Here is a 14,834-nt window from a genome sequence, read left to right on the forward strand (position 1 = left end):
TGCCAGCTTTTGCTAGTAAATGGCAGAGCTAAGATGTGAACTCAGTTGGATTGCAGAGCTTGTACTCTTGGCCACTACATTATTTGACAGTCCTGTGGGGATTTTTCCCTCCTATCAAATTGGAATTTTTTTCAGGGGAAAAAAAATGGTGCTGTTGGCAAAGGTGGAGATTTCATTGTGTACACTGTCTCCAAACTCAATTTAGTAAAGTTCTAATGAAATTTACCAGGAGATTCACTGATTTTGTTTCCTAGGAAGACAATTATAGAAACAATGTATATGGATTAAGCAGTCTAACACAGCTATCTTTGTAATAATAATGGTTAATATTTTGTCAGACAAGTCTGTAATTTCATACCCACCCCTCAGTGGAACTTCTTTTTGGTTATTTGATTATGGTAGTTTATCTCAACCTACTTGTTTAATGATCCACTTATCTGGTGGTAATGGCTATCTTATGTAATATTTCCCATTTCAACGGATAGTTTAGGAAAAAGGATCTCATAACTTCCTTTTTGGTGTGGGATCAAGCAAAATTTAATGCATTTCCTGCTTTTCTTTTTATTTTTAAGCAATTCTCAAGAGAAACAAATAGGAATTTTAATCCAAAGAAAAAGTTTCCCAAGTACGGGATATCCAGAAAAGGAGTTCCAGGCTACTATATAGGTCTTATGAATATGGCTTGACCTCAATATAGGATTGACAGGGTACTCTCACACAGAGGTCCAGTTTGGGAAATAATAACTGATTTTAAAAGTATTTAGCAGCTTTATGGAAGGAGGTTTGGACTAGAGATTTTCAGGTTTTGAAAAATGCCTGAAATATGAGTTTTTAGTTAGGCTCTTTCTTATAAGACATCTGATTGAGGCTTTTCCTTTCTTTTTTAAAAAATAGGTCAACATGGTTGATATTACCGGACTCGGCAAGAGTAGCTCTTCTGCTGAGGAGAGTGGACAAGATGTCTTAGACAACACATTTTCTCAGAAACATAAAGAACTGTCCGTTTTATTGCTGGAAATGAAAGAAGCTCAAGAAGAGATTGCATTTCTTAAGCTGCAGCTCCAGGGGAAAAAGGCCGAGGAGGACGCTGAGGTCCCTGACCAGAAAGAAATGAAGCAGGCAGAAAGTGAAGGAATACTTACAGTTAGCATGAAAGTATTGCCTGAAGATACAGGGCAACATTTTCCCCCAATGCCACATGAAGGGAGCAGTCTTCCAACACTTGAAAAAGAAAAGCAGATGAGTACTAAACATCAAAATAGAACATCTGAAGAAATATCTTTAAATGACACTGAAATGGAATTAAAATCAACCAAACAGGATGATGTTGATAAATCCCTTTCTGCTGTACCAGGAATTTGTCAGTGTCACCAGGATGAATTGGAAAGGCTAAAAAGGCAAATTTTGGAGCTCGAGATAAGCTCTCATAAAGCAGAGGAAATCTATGAGGAAAATTTAGATGAGAAAGCTAAAGAAATCAGCAACCTAACCCAGTTGATTGATGAGTTTAGGAAAAATGCCGAAAATACCAACAGTGCATTCACTGCTTTGTCTGAAGAAAGAGACCAACTTCTCTCCCAGGTAAAAGAACTTAGTGTGGTAACGGAACTGAGGGCTCAGGTACAACAACTGGAAGTGAGCCTTGCAGAAGCAGAAAGGCAAAGAAGACTTGACTATGAAAGTCAAATGACTCATCACAACTTGCTTACTGAACAGATCCACAGTCTCAGCATAGAGGCCAAATCTAAAGATGTGAAGATTGAAGTTTTGCAGAATGAACTCGATGGTTTGCAGCTTCAGTTTTCTGAGCAGAGTGCACTGATAAAAAGCCTGCAAAGCCAGCTGGAGAAGAAGGAAAATGAAGTTCTTGAAGGCGCAGAATGTGTAAGAAATATATCAAATAAGATGGAAGAACTTTCTCAGGTTCTTTCACAGAAGGAACTTGAAATAGCAAAAATGGATCAACTCTTATTAGAGAAAAAAAGAGATGTGGAAACCCTCCGACAAACCATCATAGAGAAGGATCAGCAAGTGACGGAAATCAGCTTCAGTATGACTGAGAAAATGGTTCAGCTTAATGAGGAGAAGTTTTCTCTTGGGATTGAAATTAAGACTCTTAAAGAACAGTTGAACTTATTATCCAGGGCTGAAGAGGCAAAAAAAGAGCAGATAGAAGAAGATAAAGAACTTGTTTCTGGCCTTAAACAGAATTATGATGAGCTGAACCCAGCAGGGCTCCTAAGTAAAGAAGAACTTCAGCATGAATTAGACCTTGTAAAGAAAGAAAGTGAACAGAGAAAGAGAAAGCTCCAGGCAGCTCTTATTAACAGAAAGGAACTTTTACAGAGAGTCAGTAGATTAGAAGAGGAATTGGCCAAAGCGAAAGATGAATCTACGAAAGAGATCCCACTCAATGAGAGTGAGAAGAGAGAAATGGAAGAAGACAAAGAAAGCAAAGAAGACTCAGAAAAATGTGTGACTGCTAAGTGCCAAGAAATAGAAATTTCTTTAAAACAGATAATATCTGAGAAAGAGGTGGAGCTAGAGCATGTAAGGAAGGATTTAGAAGAGAAGGTAGCAGCTGAAGAAGAGTTACAGGCTGTGATCAAACAGATGAATCAGAACCTGCAAGAGATGACAAACAAAATAGATTTGCTGCAAGCAGAAATCATTGAAAACCAAGCAGTTATCCAAAAGTTAACCACAGGTAACAAGGATGTAGGTGATGGAGACTCAGCAGCACCTGTAAAAGAAACAGTGGCCATCAGTCCACCTGGTGTGGGCAGTGGAGAACACTGGAAACCAGTGCTGGAAGAAAAGATGCTGGACCTTGAAAAAGAAAAGGAGCAACTTCAAAAGAAACTACAGGAGGTGTTAACCTCTCGAAAGGCGATTCTACAGAAGGCACAAGAAAAAGAAAGACATCTTAGAGAGGAGCTAAAGCAACAGAAGGATGATTATAATCACTTACGAGATCAATTTGATGAGCAGAGGAAGGAAAATGAGGACATCGGAGACCAACTAAGACAACTCCAGATTCAAGTAAAGGAGTCTGTAGACAGAAAACTCCTGAGCATCGACCAGCAGGATCCAGGACCTCCAAATCAAAGTTTAAAAGAACCTTTATTCAAAGCCACAGAGCAGCAACCTGCTCAATCTGTTTCAGAATCTGACTTGCTTTCTCCTAGAGATGCAGATGCTCTGCAGAGCAGTACTTCTGTTGTCCAGATTAAGAACCAGCTGAAAGAGATAGAGGCCCAGAAAGAGGAGTTGGAATTGAAGATTAGTTCTGTGACAAGTGAGCTCACTAAAAAATCAGAAGAGGTATTTCAGTTACAAGCGCAGATAAATAAACAGGATTTGGAAATCCGGAGCCTGAAGACAGCATCCCATGCGGCTGAAACCCATGCAGAAAGCCTGAGGCAGAAGTTGGAAAGCAGTCAGCTAGAAATTGCTGGATTAGAACATTTAAGAGAATTACAGCCTGAACTAGATGAATTGCAGAAACTCCTAAGCAAAAAGGAAGAAGAAGTTAGATACCTTTCTGGACAGCTTAGTGAGAAAGAAGAGGCGCTTATGAAAGTACAGACAGAGATAATGGAACAAGAGGATTTAATCAAGGCTCTCCATACACAGCTGGAAATGCAAGCCAAAGAACATGATGAGAAGATAAAGCAGTTGCAGGGGGAACTTTGTGAAATGAAGCAAAAACCAGAGGAGACTGGGGAAGAAAGTAAAGCAAAGCAACAAATACAGAGGAAACTGCAAGCTGCTCTTATTTCTCGAAAGGAAGCACTAAAAGAAAACAAAAGTCTCCAAGAGGAATTGTCTTTGGCCAGAGAAACCATTGAACATCTCACTAAGTCTCTGGCAGATGTGGAAAGCCAAGTTTCTGCTCAAAATAAAGAAAAAGATACATTCTTAGGAAAGTTAGCTCTTCTTCAGGAAGAAAGAGACAAGCTCATTACAGAAATGGACAGATCTTTAATGGAAAATCAAAGTCTCAATGGCTCTTGTGAAAGTCTGAAATTAGCTCTGGAGGATCTTACTGAAGACAAGAAAAACTTAGTGAAGGAAATTGAATCTTTGAAATGTTCTAAGATTGCAGAAAGCGCTGAGTGGCAAGAGAAACACAAAGAGTTACAAAAGGAGTATGAAATCCTTCTGCAGTCGTATGAGAATGTTAGTAATGAGGCAGAAAGGATTCAGCATGTCGTGGAAACTGTGAGGCAAGAGAAGCAAGAACTGTATGGCAAGTTGAGAAGCACAGAAGCAAACAAGAAAGAGGCAGAAAAGCAATTACAGGAAGCTGAACGGGAAATGGAGGAAATGAAAGAAAAGATGAGAAAGTTTGCTAAATCTAAACAACAGAAAATCCTAGAATTGGAAGAAGAGAATGACCGGCTTAGAGCAGAGGTACATTCTGGAGGAGGTACATCGAATGATGATGTGGAAGCACTTCTTTCTTCCAATTCCAACTTGAAAGAAGAACTGGAAAGGGTCAAAACAGAGTATAAAACCCTTTCTAAGGAGTTTGAGGCTTTAATGACTGAGAAGGACTCTCTATGTGAAGAGGTTCGAGATTTAAAGCATCAGGTTGAAGGTACTGTATCCAAACAAGGTAGCCTGGAGGCCACTGAGAAACCTGATAACCAAAGGGATATCTTTGAAGGGACAACACAGTCTGTCCCAGGTGATTCTAATGAACAAAGCTCTCTGAACATGAGCACAAGGACTGAATATTCAGAATCTGTTCCATCTGAGAACAGTGCCAAGAAGCCTGATGAAAATGAGAATGTCAGTTCAAATGATGAAATTAATAACTGCCTGCAGCAGATTGATCAGCTCAAAGAAAAAATTGCTGAATTAGAGGAAGAGAAGCAGAAAGAAAGAGAATTTAACCAGACTTTAGAAAATGAGAGAAGTACCTTACAGAGTCAAATATCAGCAAAGGATGATGAACTAAAAATACTTCAGAAAGAAATAACCAAAATAAACCTATCAAATCAGCAAATGCAAGAAGAACTTGCCAGAGTTACCAAGCTAAAGGAGACAGCAGAAGAAGAGAAAGATGATTTGGAAGAGAGGCTTATGAATCAATTAGCAGAACTTAATGGAAGCATTGGCAATTACTATCAGGATGTTACAGATGCCCAAATAAAAAATGAGCTACTGGAATCCGAAATGCAGAACCTTAAAAAGTGTGTGAGTGAATTGGAAGAAGAAAAGCAGCAGTTAGTCAAGGAGAAAACTCAGGTGGAATCAGAAATACGAAAGGAATATTTGGAGAAAATACAAGGTGCTCAGAAGGAACCTGGCAATAAAAGCCATGCAAAGGAACTTCAAGAGCTGTTAAAAGAAAAACAACAAGAAGTAAAGCAGCTGCAGAAGGACTGCATCAGGTATCAAGAGAAAATTAGTGCTCTGGAGAGAACTGTAAAGGCCCTAGAGTTTGTTCAAACAGAGTCCCAAAAAGATTTGGAAATAACCAAAGAAAATCTGGCTCAAGCCAATGAACACCGCAAGAAGGCAGAAACAGAATTGGCTAGCTTCAAAGTACTGCTAGATGACACTCAAAGTGAAGCAGCAAGGGTCCTAGCAGATAATCTCAAGTTGAAAAAGGAACTTCAGTCCAACAAAGAATCAGTTAAAAGCCAAATGAAACAAAAAGATGAAGATCTGGAGCGGAGACTGGAGCAGGTAGAAGAGAAACACCTGAAAGAGAAGAAGAACATGCAAGAGAAACTGGATGCTTTGCGTAGAGAGAAAGTCCACTTGGAAGAGACATTTGGAGAGGTTCAGATTACTCTGAACAAGAAAGACAAGGAAGTTAAGCAACTTCAGGAAAACCTTGATAGTACTGTGGCCCAGCTTGCAGCTTTCACTAAGAGCATGTCTTCCCTCCAGGATGATCGGGACAGGGTGATAGATGAAGCCAAGAAGTGGGAGAGGAAATTCAGTGATGCTATTCAAACAAAAGAAGAAGAAATTAGACTCAAAGAGGAGAATTGCAGTGTTCTAAAGGATCAGCTTAGGCAGATGTCCATCCACATGGAAGAATTGAAGATCAACATTTCCAGGTAAATGGAGAAGTTTTATGCTCTTCTAAATGTAACTGAAGGCAAAGAAAGTCACTATTTAAACTATTTCTATTGCCTTTGATATTACAGGACTCATTTTGGCTTAGACTTCTCTAGAAGCTATATTCTCCCTCGCTTCTTTTTTTTTTTTCAGTGATTTTTGACTAGTATTAGGGTGAAATATCCATGTTTGCTTCTCTTCCCATCTTTCTATTGAGAGATCTCTTTGATTTCTCCCTTTTCATTTTCATTTCCACTATCTTTGTCTGGGTTTTTACTGTGGTACTCCCAAATGACTGCTTTAGCTTCCTAAATGATCTCCTCTTTTCTCTTCCCTATATTTCACATTAATTCATACTGCATATACCTGTTAGAGTTCTTTTCCTCTAACACCAATTTTATATCACTTTTCAAGCTCAGGAACTATTAAAAGTGGTACTCCTCCACTTTTAATAGGATTTTTCTGCTCTGAGACAGGTTTCCTCATGGTCTGTCACACCAAGATAATTCCTTTAAGAAGCTAGACATTAGCTTGTCTGGAGCAAAGTAAAACAAAATAGAAAATATTGCTTTCTAGAGTGTGCAAAGTCATGTCACTAAAATCAGCAACATATTTGGGAGTTTATGACTGAAATACCCTTAGGTACAATATACCTTTGATACAGAGCACTCAATAGAACTAATATTAATATCTCTTCATTAAAAGGATGAGCACCTTGAATCATAAATATTGATTCATTTGTAGGTCTGAGTACTTGTTGTATGTGTTCCTTAGGCATCAGGTAGTTTTTCCTTGAAATCTGTAATTAGTGACCTCCTCTCTTTTTTTCCAGGCTTGAACATGATAAGCAAATTTGGGAGTCCAAGGCCCAGACAGAGGTCCAGCTTCAACAAAAGGTCTGTGATACTCTGCAAGGGGAAAACAAAGAACTTTTGTCCCAACTAGAAGAGACTCGGCATCTGTACCACAGTTCTCAGAATGAATTAGCTAAGTTGGAATCAGAACTTAAGATTCTCAGAGACCAGTCGACTGATTTAAATAATTCTTTAGAAAAATGTAAGGAAAAGAAAGAGAATTTGGAAGGGATCATAAAGCAGCAAGAGGCTGACATCCAGAATTGTAAGTTCAGTTATGAACAGCTAGAGACTGATCTTCAGGCCTCCAGACAACTGACTAGTAGGCTGCATGAAGAAATAAGCATGAAGGAGCAGAAGATTATAAGCCTGCTTTCTGCCAAGGAACAGGCAATCCAAGTAGCTGTTGCTGAACTACATCAGCAACATAATAAAGAAATTAAAGAATTGGAAAACCTGTTGTCCCAGGAGGAAGAGGAGAATATTGTCTTAGAAGAGGAGAACAAAAAAGCTGTTGACAAAACCAACCAGCTTATGGAAACACTGAAAACCATCAAGAAGGAAAACTTGCAGCAGAAGGCTCAGTTGAATTCCTTCGTTAAATCCATGTCTTCTCTCCAGGATGACCGAGACCGCATAGTAGGTGACTACCAACAGCTGGAAGAGCGACATCTCTCTGTCATCTTGGAAAAAGATCAACTCATCCAAGAAGCTGCTGCTGAGAATAACAAGCTTAAAGAAGAAATTCGATGCTTGAGAAGTCATATGGATGATCTCAATTCTGAGAATGCCAAATTAGATGCAGAACTGATCCAGTATAGAGAAGACCTGAACCAAGTGATATCAAGAAAGGACTGCCAGCAAAAACAACTACTTGAAGCCCAACTTCAGCAGAATAAGGAGCTAAAAAGTGAATGTGCTAAATTGGAAGGAAAGCTGAAGGAGTCTGAGGAAGCAAAGGAGGATCTGCAGAGGTCCTCACTTGCTCTAGAGGAGGAGAAACAAAGTTTGTCTAGAGAGATTGAGAGCTTGAATGCATCTATATCTCAACTAAAGAAACAGTTGACAGCCTTGCAAGAAGAAGGAACTTTAGGGATATTTCAGGCCCAATTAAAAGTAAAAGAAGAAGAAGTACAGAAGTTAAGTACTACCCTTTCCTCCTCTCAGAAGAGAATTACAGAACTGGAAAAGGAGTTGATTTGTGTTCAGAAGGAAGCTGCCAAGAAAGTGGGTGAAATTGAAGATAAACTGAAGAAAGAATTAAAGCATCTTCACCATGATGCCGGGATAATGCGAAATGAAACAGAAACTGCAGAAGAGAGAGTGGCAGAGCTAGCAAGAGATCTAGTGGAGATGGAACAGAAATTACTCATGGTCACCAAAGAAAATAAAGATCTCACAGCACAAATCCAGTCTTTCGGAAGGTCTATGAACTCCCTACAAAATAGCAGGGATCATGCCAATGAGGAGCTTGATGAACTGAAAAGGAAATACGAGGCCAGTCTCGAGGAGCTGGCACAGCTGAGAGAAGAACAGGGCCTCTTAAGCGGGGAGAGAGATGCTCTTGTTTCTAAAGCTGCCCTTTCAGCGAACTCCACTGAGGATAGCAGCTTGCCTCACCTTGAGAAACTTAACCAACAGCTTTTGTCCAAAGATGAGCAACTGCTTCACTTGTCCTCACAACTAGAAGATTCTTACAGTCAAGTGCAGTCCTTTTCCAAGGCTATGGCCAGTCTACAGAATGAGAGAGATCACCTGTTGAATGAACTGCAGAAATTCCGCAAGTTGGAGGAGGGGAAGCAGAGGTCTGCGGCCCAGCCTGTGACCAGCCTAGCTGAAGTCCAGAGTTTAAAAAAAGCTATGTCATCACTCCAAAATGACAGAGACCGACTAGTGAGTGTCTGGTTCTCTTTCTGGTCTTTGTTTGGGAGTTTTTGAGCCTTTCTTTATAATTTTCGTCTCCATGGAAAAAAAGATAAGCACATTCTTATACATATTATCTGGGAACTCTGAGACAGTATTACCCATCTCACAGATTCTGTGTGCTCTTAGAGAAACACAGACATTACTTAAATTACTTTAAATCTGCCATTCCATTTAAAAACAATTACAGATTTTCTGTGCACAAAACTCTCCGTTGGTTACAAAAGAATGAAGAGATGGAGGCTGTTTTATATATTTTAAACACACACATAAATATTTTCGGAATTTGTCATAGTTCAATGAATGAAGGTATAGGGATCATTCAGTGCCTTCTTACAGTGACAGTTTAGCAATAGGTCATCTGGTAGAATTAAGGGTAGAGAGGATTCAGTTCATCTCATACTTACATATAACTCAACCCTAATTTGTCCAAAAAAGTTAAATGTAAAAATGGTTAATTTAAATAAGTTTAATACCCAACTTTTTTTCAATCTGAGAGAAAGCTAATGAGGATCTCTAATACTAAAATTTTGCTGCTTTTAGCAGGATCCAGTAGTTTAATTGAGGTCTGTTTTCTTAAAAACTTCCAGGTTATCAAGATTCAGAGGCAAAAATTGGAACTATATGAGCCAAGCCAGGTTCTGCTTTGTGACATTACTGCCTTCACTTTCATGACAGTTCTTGACTCTGTCAAGGCCATGTGCTTAGGCCAAATAGGAAATAAACTGAGCTTCAAAAGGTTGGATTTTCCATTTTAAAAAGTGACCAGTGTCCAGAATATGAAAATTCTAGTTTTTAAGATTAGCCTGAGTAAAGAGATCATTTCTCCTACCTGTAAATTTTTTTTTAATGTTTATTTTTGAGAGAGAGAGCATGAGTGGGGGAAGGGGCAGAGAGAGAGGGAGACACAGAATCCAAAGCAGGCTCCAGGCTCTGAGCTGTCAGCACAGAGCCCGATGTGGGGCTCAAACCCACGAACCGTGAGATCATGACCCGAGCTGAAGTCAGATGCCCAACCGACTGAGCCACCCAGGCGCCCCTCCCCTACCTGTAAAGACTTGTTCTAATTTTTCTTTTTCTTTGTAGACAATGTGTTCATTCATATTACACTTAATATCTAGCATTTATAGATAATTTTTTCATTTTTGTAATCCAAACAAAGCCCCTCTTTCCAGCTATTGTTTTGACAGCAATACAATGTGTACATATTTGTTTATATTTTAAAAATAGTTTCAGTTCAGCAGACTTTGTCCTAGGAGCTTAAACTTTTTTCATTGCTTTCAGAATGCAAATGTGAAAGGTTTTCATCAGGACAGTATATACCTCAAAGCTGTAGTTTATAGCACCCAGGACTTGATTATCTTCAAAGTCAAAATCTTTTTCCTGGAAGCTATTATGTTAGATTCTTAATTGACAAGGTTTTGTTTAATGAATTGCTCTACTTATCGTAAACACTGGGGACTAAACTTGCTACCTCACAATGCATTCTATCTCTCAATCCCCATTCCATATTTTCGTCTGCTGGATATTTACAAGCCAAGTCAGCATTTTATAATTTCTACATTTCTATAACTCATAGTAGTGTTCTTCTGTTCCCTAAGGCTCATAGCTATCCATGATTTTATTTCATTTAATCATCAAGGTCTGTCACTTTACTCACAGTGGGCTTCAAATATCTTTTTCCTTTCCATCATCGATATCTTAAGATAAGTTCTTAACACTATACACTTAACTGTTGTGATACTGCTTCTTTGAGTTTGTCACCTTTCCAGTATATTTTATATATCATCACTGAATAAATCTTAAGCTCTTCTTTCTTATTACTATACTGCTCAAAAATCTTTAAAAGTTGTATTACTCTAGAATAGGCTTAGGATTCAAACCTCTGGCATTTGACACCCTATATCTTGTTCAGGTCCTTCTTTCCAGCCTTCCTTGTTACTACTCCATTACTCATAATCTTCATTGCAGCCAAACTGAACTCCTCATTATGCAGTAATCATATCTAGTACTTCCACATTACCATCCTCTGAACCAAAATGTTCTCTCAATTTTCCTTTGTTGGGCAAATATTTCCCACTATTTAAACATCTCCCTGGAGCTCAAATTCTCTGGTTGTATTTCCAGATCACTTAATTGTCCATTGCCTTCTGTTTGTACTTCTCTAGTACTTTGATTTGTTCCATATTGTCTTGATGTATATATGTGTATGTGTCTGTGTGTGTTTAATTTCTATACACTTAACATTTCCCTGATTAGATTCTAAACTCTTGGTTAAGTGTCATGTCTTATACTTGTATGTATTTCCTATGATTTTTAGCATGGGGTAATTAATTAACTATATGGTAGATAATCAACATAGTTGGGGATCATTCTCTATTTTTGTGGTTGTTACTGAAAACGCTGTTTTTTCCATTTTGTAAAACTGTCATGTAGGGAAGTTACGGAAACATTTGAGACTGAGGCCTTTATTTCTGCCATGAATGAATCCTAAAGCCTAGGCAGGGTTATAAATCACATGAAAGCCTGACAGTCTGACTGGGTGATACTACAAATGAGGCCCACTGCAGTCTGCTGAGGTGCTTCTGCATACTTCTTGAATGTATCATTAACTGTCCATCAACTCTTTTGCCTCATATCTTGTTCTCAGTCTATGTCATGGGCATTGAAGCATATAGTCTCTCAGTCACTGGCTGCATATACGATAGTTATGGGAGCTATCTTAAGTCAACCACTATCAGTTTCAACATTCAGCTGAGGCTAGCAGTTTATCACCTCTTTCTACAACACACTCCTTTTCCCTCAGGACCACTCCAGAAATGATTTAGATCCGAAAGGGATTTAGCTTACACTCCAGAAATGATTTAGATCCGAAAGGGCTTATTCTCTACTTAGTTATTCAAGGGAAAGTCTGAGTGTCCAAGTGGCAGAGAATTCGCCCTGAGGATTCTAATACAATGTCACAAACAACTCTGAAAACATTCCAGAGTTTTCAGTCTGTCCGAACTTCCTTAGGACTTTCCCATAATCAAATAAGTACTTAGACAATGTTTACCTAAAGGGTAGAGAGCAAATCTCTAGAGCTGCCTTTATCTATACTCATTTCATTCTTTTTTTTAAAATTGTTTTTAGATTCCAGTGTAATTAATGCACAGTGTTACATTAGTTTCAGGTATACAATATAGTGATTCAGCAATTCGATACATTACTCAGTGCTCATCAGGATAAGTGGACTCCTTGTCCCCTTCACCTGTTTCACCCATCCCCCTGCCACCTCCCCTCTGGTAAACATCAGTCTGCTTTTTTGCCTCCTTTTTCCTTTGACTGTTTTGTTTCCTAAATTCCACATATGAGTAAAATCATATGGTATTTGTCTTTCTCTGACTGACTTATTTCACTTAGCATTATACACTCTAGACCCATTCATGTTACACATGGTGAGATTTCATTCCTTTCTGTGACTATTATTCCATTGTATGTAAATACATCTTTATCCACTTATCTATTGATGGACCACTTGGATTCCTTCCATATTTTAGATATTGTGTTATTGCTGCTGTAAACATAGGGATGCATATATCTTTCTGAATTAGTATTTTTGTATTCTTTGGATAAATATCCAGTAGTAGAATTACTGGATCATATTGTAATTCTGTTCTTAATTTTTTGAGGAAATTCCATACTGTTTTCCACAGTAGATGCCATCAGTTTACATTCCTACCAATAGTGAGTGAGGGTTCCTTTTTCTCCGTATCTTCACCAAAACTTGTTGTTTCTTGTGTTTTTGATTCTAGCCATTCTGACAGGTATCTCATTGTGGTTTTGATTTGCATTTCTCTGATAATTAGTGATGTTGAGCATCTTTTTATGTGTCTGTTGGCCATATGTCTTTTTTTGGAAAAATATCTGTTCATGTCTTCTGCCCTTTTAAAAATTGGATTGTGTGGGGGTTTTTTGGTGTTGTTTTATAAGTTATTTATATATTTTGTATACTAACCCTTTAGTGGATGTATCATTTACAAATGCCTTCTCCCATTTAGTAGGTTGTCTTTTTTTTGTTGATTTTTTCCTTTGTTCTCTAGAAGCTTTTTATTTTGATGTAGTCCCAATAGTTTATATTTGCTTTTGTTTTCCTTGCCTTAGGAGACATAACTAGAAAAAATGTTGCTGGGGCCAAAGAAATTACTGCCCGTGCTCTCTTCTAGGTTTCTATAGTTTCAGGTCTCACAATTAGGTCTTTAATCGATTTTGAATTTATTTTTGTGTATAGTGTAAGAAAGTGGTCCAGTTTCATTCTTTCGCATGTAGCTGTCCAGTTTCCCCAGCACCATTTGTTGAAGAGACTGTCTTTTTCCTCATTTGTCATAGATTAATTGATTAAATCATAGGTTTACTTCTGGGCTCTATTCTTTCCAATGATCAATGTGTCTGTTTTTGTGCCAGTACCATAGTGTTTTGATTATTACAGCTTTGTAGTATAGTTTGGAATCTGGGAGAGTGATAGCTCCAATTTTGTTCTTTTTCAAGTTTGGTTTGGCTATTCAGGGTCTTAGTGGTTCCACACAAATTTTAGGATTATTTATTGTAGTTTTGTGAAAAATGCTGTTGGTATTTTGATAGGGATTGCATTTGATTAAGGATTGCTTTGGGTAGTATAGACATTTTAACAATATTGGCTCTCCCAGTCCGTAAGCATAGAATATCTTCCCATTTTGTGTGTGTGTGTGTGTGTCATCTTTAATTTCTTTCATCAGTGTTTTTATAGTTTACAGAATACAGGTCTTTCACCTCTTTGGTGAATTTTATTCCTAGGTATTTCATTATTATTGGTTGCAATTGTGAGTAGGATTGTTTTATTTATTTCTCTTTCTGTTGCTTCATTAAGTAAATAGAAATGCAACAGATTTCTGTATATCGATTTTTATTCTGTGAAGTTACTGAATTCATTTATCAGTTCTAGTAGGTTTTTGGTGGAATCTTTAGGGTTTTCTATATATAGTATCATGTAATCTGCAAATAGTGAAAGTTTTACTTCTTTCTTATCAATTTTGATGCCTTTTATTTCTTTCTCTTAATCTGATTGTTGTGGCTAAGATTTCTAGTACTATGCTGAATAAAAGTGGTGATGGTGAGAAAGGAAATCCTCATGTTGTTCCTGACCTCAGGGGAAAAGCTCTGTTTTTCCCCATTGAATATGATGTTAGCTGTGGGTTTTTCATATAAGACCTGTATTATGGTGAGGTATGTTCCCTCTAAACCTGCTTTGCTGACGGTTTTTGTCATGAATGGATGTTGTACCTTGTCAAGTGCTTTTTCTTCAGATATTGAAAAGATCTCACATTGATTGATTTGCAAATATTGAACCCTCCAGTATCTCAGGAGTAAATTCTGATTATGGTGAATGATACATTGTTGGATTCAGTTTGCTAATATTTTGTTGAGGATTTTTGCATCTATGCTCATCAGAGTAGTTGGCCTGTAGTTCTCTGTTTTAGTGGTGTCTTTATCTGGTTTTGGAATCAGGATAATGCTAGCCTCATACAATGAATTCGGAACCTTTCCTTCCTCTTCTACTTTTTGGAATACTTTAAGAACAGGGTTAACTCTTCTTTAAATGTTTGGTAGAATTCACCTGTGAAGCTGTCTGGTCCTGGACTTTTTTGTTTGTTGGGAGTTTGTTGATTACTGATTCAGTTTCTTTGCTGGTATTGGTTTGTTCAAATTTTCTGTTTCTTCCTGCTTCAATTTTGGTAGATTATATGTTTATAGGAATTTATCCATTTTTTCTAGGTTGCCCAATTTGTTAGCATATAATTTTTCATAATATTCTCTTATAATCCTTTGTATTTCTGTGGTGTCGGTCATTTCTTTTTTCATTTCTGATTTTATTTGAGTTCTCTCTCTCTCTCTCTCTCTCTCTCTTTTATGAATCTCACCAATATTTTATCAATTTTGTTGATCTTTTCCAGGAACCAG

The 14,834-nt window shown here is 37.8% G+C and overlaps 1 protein-coding gene across 7 annotated transcripts in view; it reads left to right on the plus strand.

Moving 5' to 3' along the window:
- GOLGB1 (golgin B1) overlaps positions 1–14,834 on the plus strand; it is a 77,784-nt gene that overhangs the window by 36,682 nt on the left and 26,268 nt on the right. For all 7 annotated transcript variants that reach the window (XM_058731235.1, XM_058731238.1, XM_058731237.1 and 4 more), the window contains 2 exons: positions 895–6,080; positions 6,914–8,828. In XM_058731235.1, the coding sequence (XP_058587218.1) occupies positions 895–6,080; positions 6,914–8,828 (7,101 nt within the window). The remainder of the gene's footprint in view (positions 1–894; positions 6,081–6,913; positions 8,829–14,834) is intronic.

The sequence above is a fragment of the Neofelis nebulosa genome, chromosome 5, assembly GCF_028018385.1.
Source record: "Neofelis nebulosa isolate mNeoNeb1 chromosome 5, mNeoNeb1.pri, whole genome shotgun sequence".
NCBI lineage: Eukaryota > Metazoa > Chordata > Mammalia > Carnivora > Felidae > Neofelis > Neofelis nebulosa.